The sequence below is a fragment of the Cryptomeria japonica genome, chromosome 4 (genome assembly GCF_030272615.1).
Source record: "Cryptomeria japonica chromosome 4, Sugi_1.0, whole genome shotgun sequence".
In the NCBI taxonomy this organism is placed as follows: domain Eukaryota; kingdom Viridiplantae; phylum Streptophyta; class Pinopsida; order Cupressales; family Cupressaceae; genus Cryptomeria; species Cryptomeria japonica.
In genome coordinates, this window is record NC_081408.1 from 384,818,627 (window position 1) to 384,839,341 (window position 20,715).

The 20,715-nt window shown below is 36.2% G+C and overlaps 1 protein-coding gene across 1 annotated transcript in view; it reads left to right on the forward strand.

Moving 5' to 3' along the window:
- The window catches only part of LOC131074641 (tripeptidyl-peptidase 2), a 284,234-nt gene that overhangs the window by 146,244 nt on the left and 117,275 nt on the right, over window positions 1–20,715 (forward strand). The window contains exons 23-24 of the mRNA XM_058011296.2: window positions 9,465–9,544; window positions 12,401–12,473. Of these exons, the coding sequence (XP_057867279.2) occupies window positions 9,465–9,544; window positions 12,401–12,473 (153 nt within the window). The remainder of the gene's footprint in view (window positions 1–9,464; window positions 9,545–12,400; window positions 12,474–20,715) is intronic.

Sequence of the window (20,715 nt, forward strand, 5' to 3'; positions counted from 1 at the left end):
AGGGGGAGCCTTCCCTAAATTAGGAGAGTTTTATACTCACACATTGTGGCTGAAACCACAATTTTGCACATCTTCCCAGGTGTACAAAATTTTCAACCAACAGTATTAATTTACCAGATCTGCTATTTGTAGATAACCTTGATGTTGATTTGAAGATTTCATGTCTATATCAGCAATAAATAACTTATATCTGCTGTTATTATCATATTTCCATCTTGTAAAAGGTTTCTAAATTGATACCAGTTGTAGATAGTTCAGATATGCTGTTATACTTGATTATTTTTTCTTTTGAGGGTTTCCAAAAATCAAATCAGCATTGTTGAATGTTGGATTTTCTGTTCATAGTTGAATATTTTAATCAATAAGGATTTCCTAAATATATTGCTGCTAATTTGACCACTGATTGGAATTTATTTCATTGGGTTTTGGCATCTACTTTGGTATTTCTCATAATTCTAGCTTTCACATATTAGAAATATTGTCTATTTCCAAAGGTCGTCTGATTGGGGATATTACAATTTTACCTAGACTTAAAGTAAAAAGAATCAATATATTCCATTGAATCAAGATTAAAACATTATTTGAGTAATCATCACCTAGACCCCTTGTCAGAAACTCGTAGGTGGATTTTATATTACACACCAATGAAATGCACTACAAATTTAAAGTAGAACAAATCAGTTGAAACAGGTACTTCACTCAATGTTATGAGAAATGAACATGTTCACATCTTCCCAACTAAATCATTGAAATGCTGTAATTTCTTTGCAAGTTTAGGGAGAATGTAGGTGTTAATCCACTAGAGCATACTGTTAACATTTATATGTATAAACTTAACATTCCTTAAGGGAGATCTCCTCTTTGTCCTAAGTAAGCTCTTTGAAGAATTAAAAATGGGTTTTCTGCAGACAAAACTGAAGTTTTTACTTCTGCTTGAAAGCTTTTCGCTTTTGGATTTTGAAAAGCAGCTTCATTTATCCTTATCATGGATCACCTATGGATTCTGCTTAGTAGGAATTCTCATTTGGTATATTAAATGGCATGCATGTATGACATGTATATAAGTACTAGCTGTTTAAACTTCTGTAATCTGCAATGGTGAAGAGCTAAGTCACAAGGTTCGAATTTGAGTTCAAATTCGGATGAAGTTCGACAAGGGAAAAAGTTTGGAACAAAATTCGACATTAAATTCGACTAATGTAAATAAATAAATTCACAAAATTATTAAAATAAATAAACTTTAATAAACAAATCAAAATTTTACTAAAATAAATATAATTTAATACATATATTAATTTTTTTCTATTAAAGATAGTTTACGAATACATCATTTGCTTTAATGAGATTTTAACCATCAAGATCAAACAAAAAGTTATGACCTCAACAAACTGTCACAGCAGTATAACCAACCATATGGAGCTTAACCACCTATACAAAATATATGACTTCCTCGGATCAGCACATGAAAAAACATAACAACATTTCTTAATCTCAGGACCCCACAATGTTATTGCTAGTTTCTGCCTGATCAGTTTCATAAGTGCCCAGTGGAGGATCAATATTGGGTGCAGCAACATGGTCCCAGCTTGGTGCATCAGGTTGCTTAGGTTCCTTGTTCTTGCCTTTAATCTTCTGTTTAGCAATCCGGTTTTGTTGCAGAACTTTTTCCAAGGCATCTAACTCATCTTTGTTCAGCATCCCTTTGTAAGCATGGAAGAAATGTGTTGACCTTACATCTGATTTGTAAAGCAACATCACTCGTTGATGAGCCAAAATCATGAATCTGTCTTTTGGAATTTCAATAACAGCAGATACCTGTTTCATAATAAAAAGAGCTGTGAGTTTATCATTAAACTCAGTAAGTAACCGCCTTTTATGCTGAAAAACATCTTCATTTCTTCTGGACCATAAAAACCATAACACTTCACAAAACAAAGTAGACCAAAATTCATTAAGAGTGTCATCAAAAGCTTCCACAAACCCAGCTAATACTTCAAACCAAGACAGGCCAGGGGAAGCATTCCAAGTCATAGGCTGACCAAAGAATATGGATCAAACACGGGAAGCAAAAGAGCACTCAAAGAAGATGTGACTCACAGACTCTCTGACATTGCAGACAGAACAACACACAGGACCAATACCCAGAGAAGAAAGGACATTCCCCACATCAAGCTTCTTCAACAGCAATTGCCACCTAAGACAGACTTTCTTGGGCTCACAACGACTCTTCCACATTTTATCCAAGACAAAGGACCACCTAGACTCAGACCAATGGCAACCCCAAGATTCATTAATCCAAGCAATGATATGTGCCTCATCCCTCAGCATACGATAAATCTGTGTCACTTTGATGTCTAAAAAGGGTGTACCATCTTTCCATTTCAATTGATCCACAAACTAATTAGAAGTAAGTATCTTCCTTGGGAAGAAGGGGCCAATAGCGTTGCTAATGAGAGAGAATGTTTTCTGGAATCCATATAGAGTTGCCTACTATCCATGATATCACCAATGAGATTAGTGCCCAATGCAGACCAAGCCTTTGCAGAGCAGCACTGTGTAAGAGCAAGTGGCTTATCATTCAACACAATCCCCCACCATATAGATCTGTCTACGACAGCATAGGAAGGAACTTTTCCCACTGCCTCCTTATGTACCAATAGTTTCTTAACACTGGACCAAGATTTCCATATAGAAGCAAATATAGGGGCACCAAAAACTGTAATCTCAAAATCATCTAACAATTTGTCAACGAAACCAACATCTTTCCAATGTTTCCCCTTTTTCGGCTTAGATAGACCGATGTTGTTTCTGATCAATACTTTCCATGGCTCACAACCATGTAGAGCCTTGTAGATCCATTTTGAAGATAGAGCCATACCATGGGCCTTCAAATCCCTCAATCCTAGTCCCCCCAAGTGTTTGGGAACACAACACCATTCCCAAGAGACATTGTGTCTCTTCTGATTGCCTTGTCCGTCAGACCATAAAAAGTCCTTGAGAATCCTTTCCAATTTATTCACTTGATAACTAGAAAAAAGCCATGTAGAAGTAAAGTATATTGCATGAGAGGAGAGAACCTTTTCAACTACCTGAACCCTCCCTGCCAAGGAGAGCAAATGTGTTTGCCATTTCTGATGTTTTCTTTCAATCTTCGCAAAAAGCCATTCCCACATATCCTTGGTAGAAGGGTTGAATGCAAAGGGGATTCCAAGGTACCTATTGATGTTGTGAGGCCCAGCCCATCCCCAACCCTTATCAGCCAACCAAACCGGAGGTGCCTCAAATCAACCAATAACCACAGACTTATGGGGAGCAATTTTAGCTCCAGAAGCACTGCAAAATAAACCCAATCTGTCAACAACCAAGTCAAAGTTCTCTTCATCCAGTTCAATAAATAATGTAGTATCATCTGCAAACTGTGCATTGAGAAGTTCATCATCATTGGGCAATCTGATACCCTTCACAGGTGGTCCAAGACTATGAGCTCTAAGGATGTTGAACAATGCATCTGTAGCAAGGACAAAGAGTGCAGGGGCAATGGGGCACCCTTGCCTTATAGACCTCTGCAGTGTAATAGGTTCTAAAAGTTCACCATTGATATCAATGACCGTGGAGGAATCTCTAAACAAAACCTCAATCCATTTGCAAAAGAAAGCCGGGAAACCTAAAGCATTCAACATACCCAAGACAAAGGGCCACTCTACTCTGTCATTGGCCTTCTCAAAGTCCAATAAAATCATGGCACAATGTTGCCCATCTTCCCTCGCCGAGTGCATGGCTTCCCAGGTGGTAATAAGGTTCTCAAGAATGTACTTGCCTTGTATGAATCCAGTCTAGGTGACAGAGATGATTTTGTCCAAGAGTCCTGAGACCCTATTGGCCAATAGTTTGGCGATAATCTTGTATGACAAGTTTAACAAAGTTATAGGTGTCCAATTCTTCACTTGTCTTTTGTCCCCATCTTTGGGTAAAAGTTTTATCACACCTCTATTGATATATTCCCCCAGAGAGCCATTGTATTAGGCCTCCTTATATTATTCATAAAGCTCAATTGATACCCATTCAGAGTTGGCTTGTAGAATTCAACAGGTAAACCATCCAACCCCGGGATTTATCATTAGCCAGGGATTTGATAGTGCTTTCAATCTCTGCCACCGTGATCTCCTTAGACAATTGTATGGTATCAGTTTCTTCAATTTTCTTGGGTATTAGCTTCAAGCACTTCTGTAATATTTAATTATTGCCATGAGTAAACTCAGAGGTGAAAAGTTTTGAGTAAAAATTAAAAAAGGCCTTATTAATGACATTATGATCCTTTGATGTGTCATCGTCTAGTGCAATCTCATCAATCAAAATCCTTTTTTTCTTATATCTGATAATATTAAAAAAGTATTTAGAGCCCTTATCTCCTTCCCTGATCCAATTCATTTTTGCCCTAATGCTCCGTCCTCTGAACTTATGGTTTTGAATCTTCTAGAGATCAGCTTTGGTTTCAATGAGTTCCCCTTCTTCAACCTCATTTTGTGGATCACATTGTAGCGTATCTTCAGCCCAATTCAACTTATTCTGAAGAGCCTCCTCAAGTCTATTCCTGTCTTTGGCAGCCTTCTCACCTATGAATTGAAATATTCTTCTCCGTATACTATTGAGGCCTTCCCATTTCTCCAAATAGTTCAACTTGCCCATACCCCCTTTTGTAAGATATGTAGCCATTTTGACAGCAGTCAAATTGTCACCATCCACAAGTAGGGAAGTGTTAAGCTTATACAACTTATTGGTTCTTCGACCAGTTGGGGTTTGGTTCTCAATGACAATTTTGGCAGAGATCAGAGAGTGGTCAGACATAGTGGCCGGAGTAACCACCACTGGATTACAATTCTCAGCACTCTCAAAGGAAAAGAAAGAACCATTAACATACATCCTGTCAAGCCTACAGTATATTCTCTGAGCATGAGATTGATTATTGCACCAGGAAAACCAGATACCCTTTGAAATCTCCTTCTTCCTTTCTAATGGATTAGATATACACACACCTCTTACATTTGGACCAAAAAAATTGTTCATTCCCTTTCCATTCTGGTCTAAGGCCCCCCTTTTTTTATCATCTCTGTACTCTAGCATGTTAAAATCGCTAGCAAGAATCCAATGTGCCTTGGGAAGTAAGGAGGCCAACCACCCCCACAATTTTGCCCTACCTCTGTAATCATTGGGGGCGTAGATGCTACAAATGCCAACTAGTGAATCATGATACTTAAAGATCACCCAGCAAGCTCTATTACATGGGGAGGTGCCAGAGTCTACCACCATGTCAATCCATGAGGCACGAACCAAGATGGCTATACCTCCCTTACCTTTGTCATGATTAGTCACAAACTGCTTGGCTTCATTCCATACCAAATTAAGAGCTATGTTGGCTTGATAACCAGTGACTTTTATCTCTTGCAAACATATAACATCTTTTTGTTTCAATTTGTTGCACCAATCCCTAGCAACCAACTTTCTATCTCTCATTTCTAGTCCCCTTACATTCCAACTAGTTAAGTTTAAAGTCATTGATTTTTGTTGGAGGAATTTTTCTGGTTTCTGTATAGCGTATTGAAACAATCTGGTAATTCACCATCTTTCTTGGCAGAGGCTTTACCTCCCCCGGAGATAGAAGGTCTGTCTGAAGTTTTTCTTTTCTTTTTAACTTCAATAAATGGAGGGGAATCCTCTTTCAGAGGGGCATCCTTCATATCAACTTCTGTGTTGACAATGACAAGCTCATTGCCAACCACTTCATGACTGCCACAGTCAACATTAGCATCTTGGTATTTTTAATAAGATTCTGCCCTTTCTTTAATAGTAGCAAGAGCAAGTTGCTGGGCATTGGATCTCATTGGTTCATTAATCCCATTAAAGTTATCCTTCATAGCATCCTTCGGCTCCCCATTCTTGCAGGAGTTGGCAGGAATAACTTCAAGTTCATCCTCAAATAATGGGTTGCTCAAGGAGATTGTGTAACCCTTAGAAACATCCATTACATCCTGAGAGGTTTCTTCTTTCTCACCAGCAAGGGTATAACCTTTCTTCCCGCCCCCCTGACCATCTTCCTTAGGTTCAGAAACGTTCACTTCATTCCTTTCAGAATTTACCATACCATTAACCACCTTAAATGACTCATAATTGGGTTTCTTAAGCATAGGGTAATCCTTACGATTATGCACATTCCGCTTGCAATGGAAGCAAGCATTAAGGTTTCCTAAGAGTTCAATGTCCCAACACAGAGTCACATCCTCAAATTGGACAGAAATTTTCTCAGGGATGTCCACTTCTGGCTGTAGGGCAATCAACACCCGAGCATTAAGGTGTGGGAGTGTAACCCTAGAATCATCAACTTGTAACACATTACCCATAGGTTTCAAAATTTGAGGAAGAAACGGCCAAAATTCCGTGGTAAGATTTTTGACTTCAAGCCAGTTCGGTGAGGACCTGGTAATGACTTGATTGATATCCCCTTTTGGAGACCAAGGGAAGGACCGGAATAGGGATTGCCCAACGTTCCAGAATCCCTTCTTTACCACTCTTTCCTGCATTCCATGGTTTCTGAAAACTATAACAAAGAGACCTTTATACATCATTCTACAGAAATTGACATATATTCCTAACTTTTTGCCCCAAACACTGTCTCTCCACTCATCAAAAAATTTCCGTGAAGGTAGGGTAGTGGAATCCATACACGACAAAAAATATTGCAACATTTTTTAGCCTATTTTGTTCACTTTTAATGGCTTTAATCATGTCCGAATTCGGAGACAAAGACAAGATTTTCAGCGTAGAAGGCGGAGACTTACCATCTTCTCCCCTTCCGGGGTCTCCAACACTGTCGACGCCTCCATTTCTATTTCCATCTCCGTCGGCCCCCAATACGCTCTTTGGCTCCAATCTGCAGACTGCCATGATTCCTCCATCGAACACTGCCGTAGACAAGCACACCAAAACCTCCTCTTCTGCAGATAGAACAGATTTGTAAGATGGTTTCGCTGGCTTTTCCACTTCTCTCTTATCAGCGGGTTTCTCAAGTTTGTCTGAATTGGGGTTACTATTAACGATTTCATCCTTCTTATTCCCATCTTCATTGCCCATAAATGCAGGCATGCTTGGATTAAAGTCTCCCAGAGCACCACAGCCGAGCCGAGGGCATGGTCGACTATCAAGGACAGGAATGTTAACCAGAGAATCAAACAAACAAAATAAAAAGCAAGCAATACACAAACCCACGCAAGAACAATGAATGACACCCTATGTAACCAAGCAAAGACGTGGCAGAAGACACAGAACCCAAGATCCAGGAGGTGACGCAGGTGCAGCCTTGGGGATGACGTATCATTCCCAGGCTACTCCTAAATTTTATATTATATATATAACAGTAATTAAATATCTAAATATATATTTTAAAATATTAAATTTTAATGTTTATCATTAAAATATTAAAAAGGATAAAAAGAAAAAAAAATATCAAAACATTTTAATATTTTAAATTTTATACAAAATAAAAAATACGGCTCTCTTTTAATAGCTTCTCCATGTTAGAAAAACATAGTGTGGCTTTTTCAGGGGAGGGAATAAACTTTTTGATCGCTTTACGGGAAAACCTACCGATCGTGACGGGAAAATCTGCTCACGGAGTCACGACATTACTGTGACATATGCAATCTGGAAGCGGTCCAAGGGTTTCGACTGTTCACTGCGTCGCCAAGATTTGTTTTTAGTAAACAATATCCAGGCCCTTCTCCATACGAATTTGGGGGCGAACTTAAACGAATTTTTCAGATTTCTTTGAAGTTCGCCGGATTTCAAATTTCTTCTTTGAAATTCGCCGAATGCTGTGACTAAGGTGAAGAGAATATAGCTTTAGAGAAAACTGTATAAAGGAATTTTTTTTAATCTAAATTTTTTATTTTAACAAGAATGTATTCTCTATGTTCCATGGGGACGTGTCCCCGAGCTTGGTACCCATGTACCTCTACTGGGGACGGTATGGGGACATGGGGATGTTTTTTCAGTGTATCCTATCCGTTTCCCATTCGCACCAATGACAGGGGACGTTTCCTGCAGGGACGGGATGTTTCTGGGCCATATTTTTTATGTGATTTCAGAGTTTTTTGGGAGTGTTTATTATTGCTGTTCAGCCTTGGAAAGACATGATTTCATGCTTGCTGTAGATTTTATGGGCAAACCATGCAATTTGGAAGGGTGTGTGAGCTAGGAATTAGGTTGCCTTCCTATTTGAGCACATTTCATCTTACCTAGAGGCGCCTTGGCCTGGTGGTGACATTCTAAAAGCTTTGGCGCTGAACTTTGTTGAATAATGAAGTGATATGATGTTTTTAATGGGGCTGTACCTACTGTAACAGTGTCATTTCAGACCTTTACCTGCCTGAAAATAGGTACTATACTGATGTATAATTGTTTCTGAGTGATTGAGTGAAGTTTGAGTGTGTTGGAGTTGATGGTATAGTTGTAAGTTCATTGTTGGTTTATTGGGTGAGAGTTGTTTGAAATTTATGGGAGTTTTCCTTGGTTAGACTGTTGCAGTGTGTTCTCAGAGCCTTTCTAGACCTGTACTAGTAAATATTCATCATCCATCGAAATATCATATTGTTATTTCATAGTTGGGTTGTTGGGTACTTGTTATTTGGCACTATTGTGGGGTGTTGCAGCAGTTCTTATTTACATCAACACTTGTTATCAGCATTTAATCCTCTTATTATTATGTTCACAATGCACATGTCATAACCTTGTAATGCTTTATCATTGTTATGATATGCATATTTGAAATTTCTCTCTGTTTTTAAAAATCGTCCTATTTGTTTTACAGCCATCCCTTGCCATCCCCTTGAAAATGGCCCAAAAGTACCCCTGTACCGGAAACACGTCCTGCTGTCCCCTACCGTCCCCTTTCCCGAAACTCGGTGGAACATAGTACAGTATTCTCAATATTCGATGGATACAATATCCTGCGTAAATTATTTTTGTGTTACATGGATGGGTAAAAGTCAACATGATGATTTTAATTTATACAACATCAATTTTATGTGCTGTGCTTGAATCATTGTTTCTATATGTTTTATGTGGTAAGTGCATTGTATGAAGGGAAAATCAGAAATCACTTTGTTGAAGATGATATTTGACCATTATTTTGGCTTTTCTTAATCTTCTTTTTCGAGGACTTTTGCTGAACATGCTTTCTACATCCTACCGTGATTTCTATGCATGATGTGGGTTTGGTCATAGAATATTTACATATAGCTTAGTAGGTGTTATAAAAGTTGTATTGAATATTTTAATTCTCAAAAAGTTTAAAGCTTGAGATGTTGCATGTTTTTATGATCTGCATGTTAAGATGTAAGCTTTTTCATATGGTGAATATATATCTTAAGTGTATTGTATATAAATAAGCTAATTTATTTATACATTTGTAGCGTGTATTGGCCATGGGAGATGTATATCCAAAAGCTACAAAACTTCCGAAGGGTGACTATACCTTGCGTTTTTTACTCAGGTAATATGGTTCTATGAGATTTTTTATTATTTGAGTCATTTCTATTTGTGGGTCTGCTGATGTTTATTTGTGAACTCATCTTGCATGGCATTCATCACTTTATATGCCACAATTAAGGAGTATCTTTTCTATCCAATTCATATTGGAATTGCAATTTTGCTCATCCATTAGAGTACACCACACCTACAATTGGATGTGTTAGTTTAACTAATTCAGTATTCAACATTAGAATGTTTGAGCATGTTGTATATTTCTTATGGATTTGATGGATTTGAGCATGGGTCTCCATTATGATATGCCTAATGATTTACTATTTGATTTCATCCCATTTGACATGGATTTGTGAATTAGTTTTGATAAAGATGATTAAACTTATTTTTTGCATCTGCTTTAGTCACAATCGGTTAGGAATTGATACAATTATAATTTTAGTGGAGTCACAACACTGTCTGGTGAAAGTCTGAACAACAAAATATTGCATATAAATTTGTAATTTAACATATCAAATGGAACAGGTCTATTAGCCTGACTTATGATATCTACTTAATCATTGAGAATCCATAAATATACAATTATTATAAGACTAATTCGATGTGGCCCATGTCTACATTGTCTTATACTTTGAGTGCCAAGTTGAGTGTCTTATAAGATTTTTGAGATTATTTCCACTGGTTCTGAAAACATATATTTAACATAAACTTTGTTTTATCTGCTTATCTTTACCTTAGTTTGTTATTTCCCTTTTTAGAACATTCCTGATTTTTGTCCTGAAAGAATAATTCCAACTAAAAATGAGCATTGCCTTATGTCTATAAATATAACTTTATCTAAATTGATGATGTTTCATTATATTATTTAGATTTATAATTATGCAATAATTCTGAAAATAGAATGTATCTTGGTTTTCTCGTCTGTAATCATCCGTTAAACTTGTAGCTATGAATGTGCTTTCATGATAATGATACTGTCAAAATTATGAATTTCAGTTTATTAGAATATTCAGATTAATAATTCATGACATAATTCTGAAAATCAATCACATCTTTAATTCTTTGGAAATGCTTTCAAATCTGCTAAGTCAGAGGTTTTTGCCCCTAACTCAGCAGTGGCAAGATTAAGGGTTTCTGTCCTTAACTTGCCAAGAGTATTTAATGGTTTTCATCCTTAAAACTCTTAGTTTACCCTTGGAGGAGGGTTTATGTCCAAGGCTTACCAAGATTTGGGTTTTCCTCAAAACCTGATAAAGAAAAGTATGTGTTTTCATCCTTGTATCTCTATGAACTTGGGAGGACTTTCGTCCTCCTTTATTGCAAGTCACTTCTTCAAATTCAAGACTGATTCCTTGTTTGAATGATTGATTGATTTATTGCTTGATTCCAAGATGAATTGATGATTGATGATCCGATCCTTTCTTGATCGCTTGACAATGAATTGTTTTGCCCTTTATATCCATTTCTTGAAGTGTTCACCACCCTTCACAAGAAATGTGTCACAATAATAATTTATTTTCCAATTGATTGGTTGCTTATTTGTTTTCTTCCTTCCTGTCCTGTTCTCATAAAATGATCTTTCCTTTATACCTTATTGGTGAAAGAGTCACCACCTTTCACCATCGCTACCCTTGGAAGAGTTACAACCCTTTGTCTCTAATCATTGCCATGAAAAGCTCTTAATTTAATTTTAAATAAATTCTTTTATTTTAGGAATTACTGCCACATTTGTTAAAATTACCCTAGTTATAAATTTAAGGGGTTGTGATCTTGTATTTCATTAAAGCTGCAATCTGGTACTTAGCGGGGGCATAACAAAGTTTAGGTTACAACTTTTAGATCTCTCTCTATACACAATTTGGATCATAATTTATGGAAGAAAGTACAGTCATGAAGTTTTTGTCTTTCATAGTTATGTTATGTACATTATAACAGAGGTGCTGCTTTGTAATGAAGACACAGAGGCCAACAGCATGTTATTTTTCTAATGACACAGAACATGGTATTTTTTTTTTAAGGGTGACACATAGGTTTTTCAAAATGCTGACTTGTAATCTCCAACAACATGACTTGTTTGATTTACCATGAACAAAAGTAGTCAACGAAGGGACAGAACACAGATGAAAACAGCAGTTTTGTAGTTTCTATACAATTCGCACAGTTGAATACAAAGGTTATGAAAAGAAGATGCATGCATGACCTTTCTCTTGAGAACTCTTACTCTTTTGCTTCTATCATGTTATCTCATTGAGTTGAATTTTATAATCGATTTCATGTCTTGTACTAATGGATGTGTGTTTTTAGAAACTCTCTGTTGCCTACCTTAGTACTCTTTGAACACTTGGACTTGTGATGGCTAAACTGTAGATGTTTTGAAAACTTGGTCCAGCTCTGTGGTCTAGTGGTGAAACCACCTCAATCACAGAAGTAGCTCAGGTTTAGTTATTTCAAGCATTTACCAATACTAAAAGAAAATTGTTATGAGATAAACACAGAGTAATTGCAAGGTGAGATATGTTATTAGGTGTCAAAAGTTTGTGACCCAAAGAGCTACAAAGTTGAAAATTTTGTAAGGTTAACTGTACAGTTCCCTTGTTCTCATAAGGGGATCTGAGATGCTAATGAGGCATGCTGGTTAACCCAAAAAAATGTCAGATGTTTGAAAAGCATGTTTTTTTAGCCATGTGTATGCATATGGGTATGATTACATGCATCAATCAACTCACCTATATTTTTTTTCTGCAAACTGTCGTTCATTTTCCTTGTTATTTTGTAATAGGTTCTTCATGTTAGCTTACTTTTGTTGAATTAATATATGCATGGTCTTCGATTGATGACTTCATTATGCTTAATATTATATGTGCAGGCATGACAATACACATTACTTGGAAAAGTTGAAAAAGATGGTTTTGTTCATCGAGAGAAATTTGGACAAAAAGGTTTTTTCTCAATAATATGGTTTTCATGTATTGTTTTTTCATATTTGCTTGAAATTAGTATCAGCTAAGCAATTCTTAATTTTATTTTTCTTTGTTATGGGATTTGCCCAGTCTATTTGTTTTAAGCGATATCAAGATGATTTCCATGAGTAGTCTTTACACTCAAGACAATTTTTTAATGCATGTTGGAAATAATTGCAAAGCAAGGGATACACTTCACATGTAGGGGAGAGGAATGGTGAATGTACTTTACTGTTTCGGGCTTGGAAAGCTTTTGGAACATTCGATGCCTTGTAGGACACCCTTGTCCCACAATTGTAACCAATGTGGGAATAATGCAAATATTTTGTCTGTGTCTGATATTGCCCAATTAAGATTTCCTTTTATATGCTTTGCAGTAAAAGTATCTCCTTTATTATATCCATTAAACAAAGACTAAGAATTGATGTTAACGGCTACCATATTAATTCAATTATACATATACGTTCTTTTGCTAACTCACAAAATGTTAGTAAGTATCAGTTTGATGCTCATGAAACATATAACAGTTTAATGTCTAAGGATGTCAAAATGATGTGAAAATTATGTTTCTTAGTAGTCTGAAATATTTAGTTCAGATACTGCTGCATTGGCATGCAATGTGAAGTTTCAGTTTACCAATCAACTCCATGACAACTTTGGATTTTAGTTGATATGATCTTTAGCCAAATGGAACTTTTTGTCCTAGGTCCCACCGCAGGAGATTGACAACTGCACAGTGATAAAAGGTTTTGCAATACTTTGAAGCAGACAAGTTTTCTTATTTGAACTATTTGAAATTGTTCAGTGTTATTTTTTTCTGCTAGAAGAAGCAGATACTTTTTCTTTTTCTAGGTATCTTCCAAAAGCATTTTTGAGTTTTGTTTATATGCAAGAAGAAATAGTAGATGCATTTCCATGTGTACATCTTAGACTTAGAAATGATGCTTTCACAATAAATGAATTCCTAATGATTAGCCTTGTGATTGTCTCGTAGAGAAACGAGAATCGCCCAAAATCACCAAGTTTTGGCAATTTCCGAATCGAGTCATGCTCTCCGAATCCAGTGGGCTCGGACTTGGACTCCGACTAGTCTAGGTCAAAAAATCGCCCAAAATCGCACTCGCCCAAAATCGCCAAGTTTGGCGAGTCTCAACTCCCAAACTCGGCCGGCAGCATGTAACTTTAAGTTAAAAAAAGAACACAACTTCTAATATGTTTTGAATTGATTTTCTTTGGTTTATATTATGCTTTGATCGTAAAAGTGAACTTCATTTCATTCATTTGGCAAAATAGGAGGAGAAAGGTGAGTTGTGAGGAGAAACAATAGAAAAATAACACCTGACGCTTGTATAAAATAATAAGTCTTTTAGCCTCGCGGGGCGCTGCCCCTGGACCCTGCAAGGGGCGTTGCCCCTTGATCCCAACTTGGGGGCACTGCCCCCAAACTCCCGTCGTAAAATTAGGGGGGAAATTGCGCTGATAAAAGTAGGGAAATTTTAATCTCCCAGTCTGATTAGGCTCCAATACCATATAACAACATATACTTTCATTTGGTGCATCAAGAGTTTGAAAGGAAGAGTTTGCATCTCATTTGATCATATGATGACATGGATTTTTTATTCCATGACTTTTGTAATATTGTATACATTTGACAATATTTATATATCTATGTTTGTTATTTCCTTCAGCTAGAATTTGCGTTTATGCTTATGTGATTGATGTATACTTGTGTATGTAATCAAATTAGCTTCTATTTGACGATGTTATTGTGTCTTTTAGGTGTATTTAATAAAGGGTGCATGAAACAAGTTTTAAATCTTTAAAAATCTCTAAATTTCTTGAGTTTTTCACTTTGCTGAGTCCAGTTGAGTCTAAGCCGAGTTTTGACTCCCGAGTCCGAGTCCCGAGTTGAGTCGGCCTCGCCGAGTCCGAGTCCCGTTTCTTTGGTCTCAACTCTCAAGCACTTTGTTGCATGTTGAATTTAAAAGTTGATATTTGGCAAACAAAAAAGTAGAAAAGAAATGGTTTTGGCAAGCTTTTGAAACATATATGGGAATAACTTGATGTGAACGAAGCAATTGTTCATTGGGAATACCTATGAATATAACAACATAGATACTAAAATAATAAAGCTTTAGATTGTTTTCTCTCTTTAAAATAAGTTTCAGAGATGTACAGCAAATTGCAATCTATACACCAAGCTTTAATTTCGTTAGAGTTACTATAATTTCTTGATATCTTGATATTTTAATCATCTCATGCACTTTTGATGTACACAAGTACAACAACAACAAGGACATAAAAGAGATTGCTGCAACTGTGCTTGCTTCCGCTTATTTTTATTCTAGATATATAAGTTATAAAGGATGTAAAAGGAAGCTTTTCTAAGAGAACAGAGTTGTAGATAGATTAAGATATATGTACGGTACTTAAGAATAAAGAATAAGCCCATGTGAGCACATAAAACATTTAATATAGTAGACCATGAAATTGTATTCAATAATTTTCAAGCACATGTGGTTATGTCTCATCATTTCTTCCCCGCGTAGAGGAAATTGTTGTCAATTTCAATGCTTCTGTTTCATCATGTAACTTACATGATGAGCCAAAAGAAATCATAGATGATGGAATATGGGCTGGATGCACACCATAAACTATGATGATAAGAATCCCCATATGGATAGAATTCAAATGTTTAACGAGAGTAATTGCTATCCTTTCAGAAGGATTTATAATGGAGAATGAATGCTTTCTTGATGCCGAAAAGGTCTTCATAGGGAGATTCTAGCTCAAATGGAAAAATATTGGAAATATATTTTTTGAAGTTGTTGAAAGATTGGATTCAAGGCTGTATTGAATTAACTTGCACAAAAGAAGAAGATAATATGAAATATGGTGAAAATGATTTATAATTGCTGAAATTAATAAGGCACTTCGAGGGGGTGAACCTCCTAATAACTCCAATAAGAACACACTTCACAATATGATGATAAAATAAGACTCACTACATCTATATATACCTTACTTATGCATAGGATATGACTCAAGGTGACCTAAATATGACTATATAGGCCCAAGGCTGACCTAACTAACTAAATAGAAATGTAATAATGATTATCTGACTTAATTAGGAGTTGAGGTACCCACAAACTGACTACTCGTAACCATATGCATACTCTAGGATTAAGGGCATAGCATGCCACCCTCTTTAGAGACGCATTGCCCTAATCACTAACCAAGTGTGGATTCTTTTGAATGAACTCCTCATCTTCCTATGTGGCATCTTCAAATGATAGATTCTGCCAGTAAATTAGATATTCATTGAGTGTTCTAGACGTCAACTTCTTTTACATGTTTGGAGAATGAACGTTGGTTCCAAGATGATTCCTCCTCCTTCATCAAGCTTTGGTAATATTGTATGTGGATGAATGTTATTCCTTATTAGTTTCTTCAAACATGAAACATGAAAAACTTGATGTATCTTGGTTGTTGGTGGCAACTCCAGCTTGTAGGCAACACTACTTATCTTTTGCATGATTTGGTATGGGCCATAATATTTTGGTGACAACTTATTATTCTTTGTCTATTGCTTCAATGATATTTGTAGAAGGACCCCCATGGTATTTGACCTTGAAATTTAACCCCAATATGTTGCATTGCTGTCTGTGCATTAGCTCTTACTGCTAATGAATGTTTATAGTTTCACGTCTGAACATATTTTGTTGTTTATTGTGCTCATTATATATATTTTGCTTATGCATTAAACAACAACAATAGTGCAGAAGTTTTTTGCAATAATAACGCACACAGGATTTAACAAGCTCTAACAGATAACTTATATCTTTCTACATATGCAACTGAAATAGAGTACTCCCTTTATTGCAACACTTGACACAGATTATATATATATATATATATATATATATGGAGACACACATCTGTGAACATTCACCCAGCTAAGGTATACAACAGCAATATATCCTTTCGGTTTCTTTTGGAATTGATTCCTCTGAGCCCTAAGGAAAGCTTTGCACAGAACTGACAAATATACTTTAAATATGTATCTATCCCTTACTCTTTGCATGAACAATCAAAGAGTGCTCTCCTTATTCCAAACACCAAGGTGTGATTTCATTGCTGCAGAGGAATAGACTAAACCATTCGCTTGGGAATGATATCAAACAATACTAAAGATTGCATCCACGCTGTGTCAGGAATATGCACCCTATTAACAATGACCATACGCCATAGAAGGAAGGGTTGAAGCAACCAGCACACTTCAAAACGAAACTCCATGCTACTATCAGACAACTACTTTCCTCATGCCTAAATAAATGAGCTTTCAATTTGTAAATGATTGCTGATGCCAAAGCGCTAATGCCATGCCAAGTTTAGCCTCACGCTAGAAGGTATGCGCTCAGACAAAAGCTATATTCTTGTACCCAATGTGACGTGACCCAAAACAAACTGGAGTCGTCCACATTTCACAAAAACAATCACAGCAGCAGATATAATGTTAGATTGTGTACTCTTCTCAGTGGCCCTCTTCACACAGCTACCGAGGCAGACCACATCTTCCAAATGCCCAGCACATTGAATAATTACTTTCCTTTAATTGGCACACAAACAAATATCACCAGCAACAAAGCAAGGGAGGTGGCAACCAGCTTTTTAATTCCCATGATTTACCAATATGAAGCGGCTAATAACTTCTTTTAAATGGCACAATAATTCTCGAAAGTCATATAGCGTATTATAGAATTAATGCATATAACTCAAAAGGAGAAGCCCGCGGACTGATTAAAAATTCAGTCCACTATTAATTTTGGAGATTTGACCATTTCTCTCAAACATCATTATAACTCTTAAGAGTCATGCGAAGCAGAAACACCTATGCCAAGCAATAAAATGTAGCAGCCAATATATGCCAATCTCCACACCTTCACAATATTTGCCTTCATTTAATTAAATCGAGCCAAAATGACACCCATAATCTTCCCGTAATTAAGTATGCTTCAGGCTCAGACATTCGATACTTAGATTGCTCGACACCAATAAAATGTGACATTCATGTTTAAAACAAGCAATACCTTTCCATGGTGTCCCAATCATTTATCAAATCTTTGTTCTAAAAATCAAAACCCTTTTTGCCATAATTTTTCTTGAGAAATTAAACTTATTTATGAAATATCTTTATTCTAAAGATATGCTCAATATTTTTGAAATTTGTCTTCAAAGAAGACTTAAACAAATTTCACCTCAGCTCCTCAAACCTTCTTAATAGTTCTTCTTGCAAGTTGCATGTACACATGCAACAAATCTGTAATGTCCCCTTGTTGAAAAAGGATTTATTAATAAATAATAATAATAAATTTAAATATAAAAGAACAAAATATAATTTAATATAATTAAAATTTAATTTATTAATAAATAATAATAATAAATTAAAATATAAAAGAACAAAATATAAAATTAAGTTTAATGAATGGTCAAAAGGCATGAAATGAAAAGTTGTGACTCCGTCAAACATGAGATATAAAAGGGAGAGAAGAGAACTTCATTTGGGGAGAAAAGGGAGGAAGGAAGAAAGAAGGGAGCAAAGGAATTAAGGAAGCATTAATGGGAAGAAGATAAGGAAGTGACTCTTCCAAAGGGGCAGCAATGATGAAGGGTTGTGACCCTTTCGAAAGGTGGTAATTGTGAAAGGTTGTGACCATTATGAAGAGGTGTGACTCTCCCTCACATTGGAGGATATAAAGGGGAGAAGTTTTCATTTGAGGAGGAGATAAAAAAGGGGAGATCAATTTGAGGATTAATATATTATTCTCAAGGGCAACAATGAAAAGTGGTGACTCAAATCTTATGAAAGGTGGTGACCCTTCCACCAATAAAGTATAAAGAAGAATTTATTCCAAGCATTGAAGGGGACATATCAATGAATGGAGGAAATCAATACAAGTAACATCAATTATCCTAAGAGAGCAAAGATTCTTCAGCAATCAAATACAGATCGAACCATTCAGCAATAGCACTCATCCAAGAGAGCAGCGTTCAGCTTTCAAAGAGGGAAACAACATCGAATTGAATCTGTCCAAATTACCACAGCAAACTGAAAATACATAACCTGCAATGATTCTACAAGTATAGTGGCCAAGATTTAGTGTCCTCCCAAAAGGTAACATTACAAAATCTCACACACAATCCAACCCTTAGGTCCTGGTGCAAACTACCTCTAGTTCGGCAAATCTGTTAACACACTCAGTAACACTCCTGCTATGATGATGAATGGTTGAAAACCCTCTCAAACCACATATGCAAATCATCTAAAGATTTGATTTGAAATCTGATATGGATATTTTCCTAACCCAGAACACATACAAAACGCAACTCACATATGCAAGTAAATACAAAAAATCAGCAAACTGCTTCTCATTAATGTTATCCAAATGTTCATGAAATGAACAAATTACATAGTAAATCTGCAAATACATTGCATGGAAGCCTTACAGGCTTTACAAACACTCCAAAATCTGATATAGACTGATAATAATCCGTCACAAAAACAAAGAAACTACAAGCCAAAACACTTCATTTTATGCATCCTGAAAGCTACAATTTGTTGTTGTTGTTGAATGACTTGCAATTTCTTCCAAGACAAATTTCTTCTTCCCCTCAATCTTCCCAAAAACTTGAAAATGGGAAATCCTCAAATGAATGTTGAAACTTGCCTTTTATCCACCATAGTTACAAAATCTGACTTTTTGGTAATCCCCAAAAAATCATGCCCAATCAAGGGAAGGGCATCCATCCAACTTAGAAATTGCCTTCAAAGCTTCTGGATACTTTGTCACCTCCACCTCCAAATCTGCCAAGAATATCAGTCTACTATACCATCAACTCCACTCAACAGGACCCCAAAATAGAAACTGCTCAATACCTCACTCTTGGGTGCCCATTTGAACACCTATCTTTTAGGAGGGAATTTGTGAGTTGTCACAATTTGTAACTCCAAGAATCTACACCCCTACAAGGAATATTTCCAATTTGAGGAAGAAAATGCCAAATTTAAATTTGAATCTCCTATCCACTATGGATGCTCCTACTTCATTTCAGATCAATCTCACTTCAAAAAAGATTCAAATTCATCATTGTGGAAGAATGTTGACATGATACTACAAGTTCTAGGTAGTAGAAAAATGTTTGAGTTTGTAGTGGTTGTTATGTGAAGTATACAAATTCATATGGTTGATTGATGAAAAACCCATATGTATGGTATCCCTAGATTGAGCATCAAAGCTTGTCCAAGCAAGAAGAGTGCACCTATGCCAACATCTAGTATGGTGGAATATATTGGAGAGTTGGAACACACAAAAGAAACAACTGCTTGTACAGTAGGTCATCTTTGGCAAGGAAAGGATCTTGAAATATTGCTTCTCCAAAGTAAATCACCTTTTTGTCTACAACTGCACTAGATGTGCAAAGATTACATATCCTCTCTTATTCTTCTTTTTGTCTTCTTTCATCTACTTGTTTTATATTGAAGTTTGACGTTGAGTTTTGCCCTTAATGTGAAAAAGCACTTTTTTCTTTTAATTTCACTTTGACAATTGCCACATAAGTATAAAAGTGTATTCTGGGTCTCTTAAGTGACATTGAAATGCCTGTGCACTTTTTCCACATTAGTGATTTTTTGCCCAAAATGACTTTCTCAAGCTCAAGGGCAAGCCAAGGTCAGTTAAAGGCCAGTTTTGCTAAAGTTTTTTGTTGAAGCTCATTATTGTCACTCCAGCCAAAAGTCGGGATATTGATCTTGAAGATGCCACATTGATTGATGAGGAGGCATATGAGGGGATGGTATGGGTTTGATTGGATGGGGCGGCCCCTCGTACTAGCAATGACTCAGATTCAGACTCCCTTTTGCTGCAGTGTTTGTAGATGCTTGTTAGGAGCAGTGGCAAATTTTCTCTGTTTTTGTCTTTTTTTAGTTGAAACTTTCAGCCTATGGGCATTTTGCCGTAATTTTTATATCATAACTATGCATTTTAACAATAAAAGCAATTAAATTTGATTAATGTTTCTCAATTCTAATGTGAAATGTCAACTCAACTCTAGTGTTATGAATTAAGCTTCTATATTGTATGTGGCATATAATGAATGACTGTCAATTTATTAAATAAATATTTGAAATGTTTGATATTTTAAAATTTTCCCTTTTGTTTTA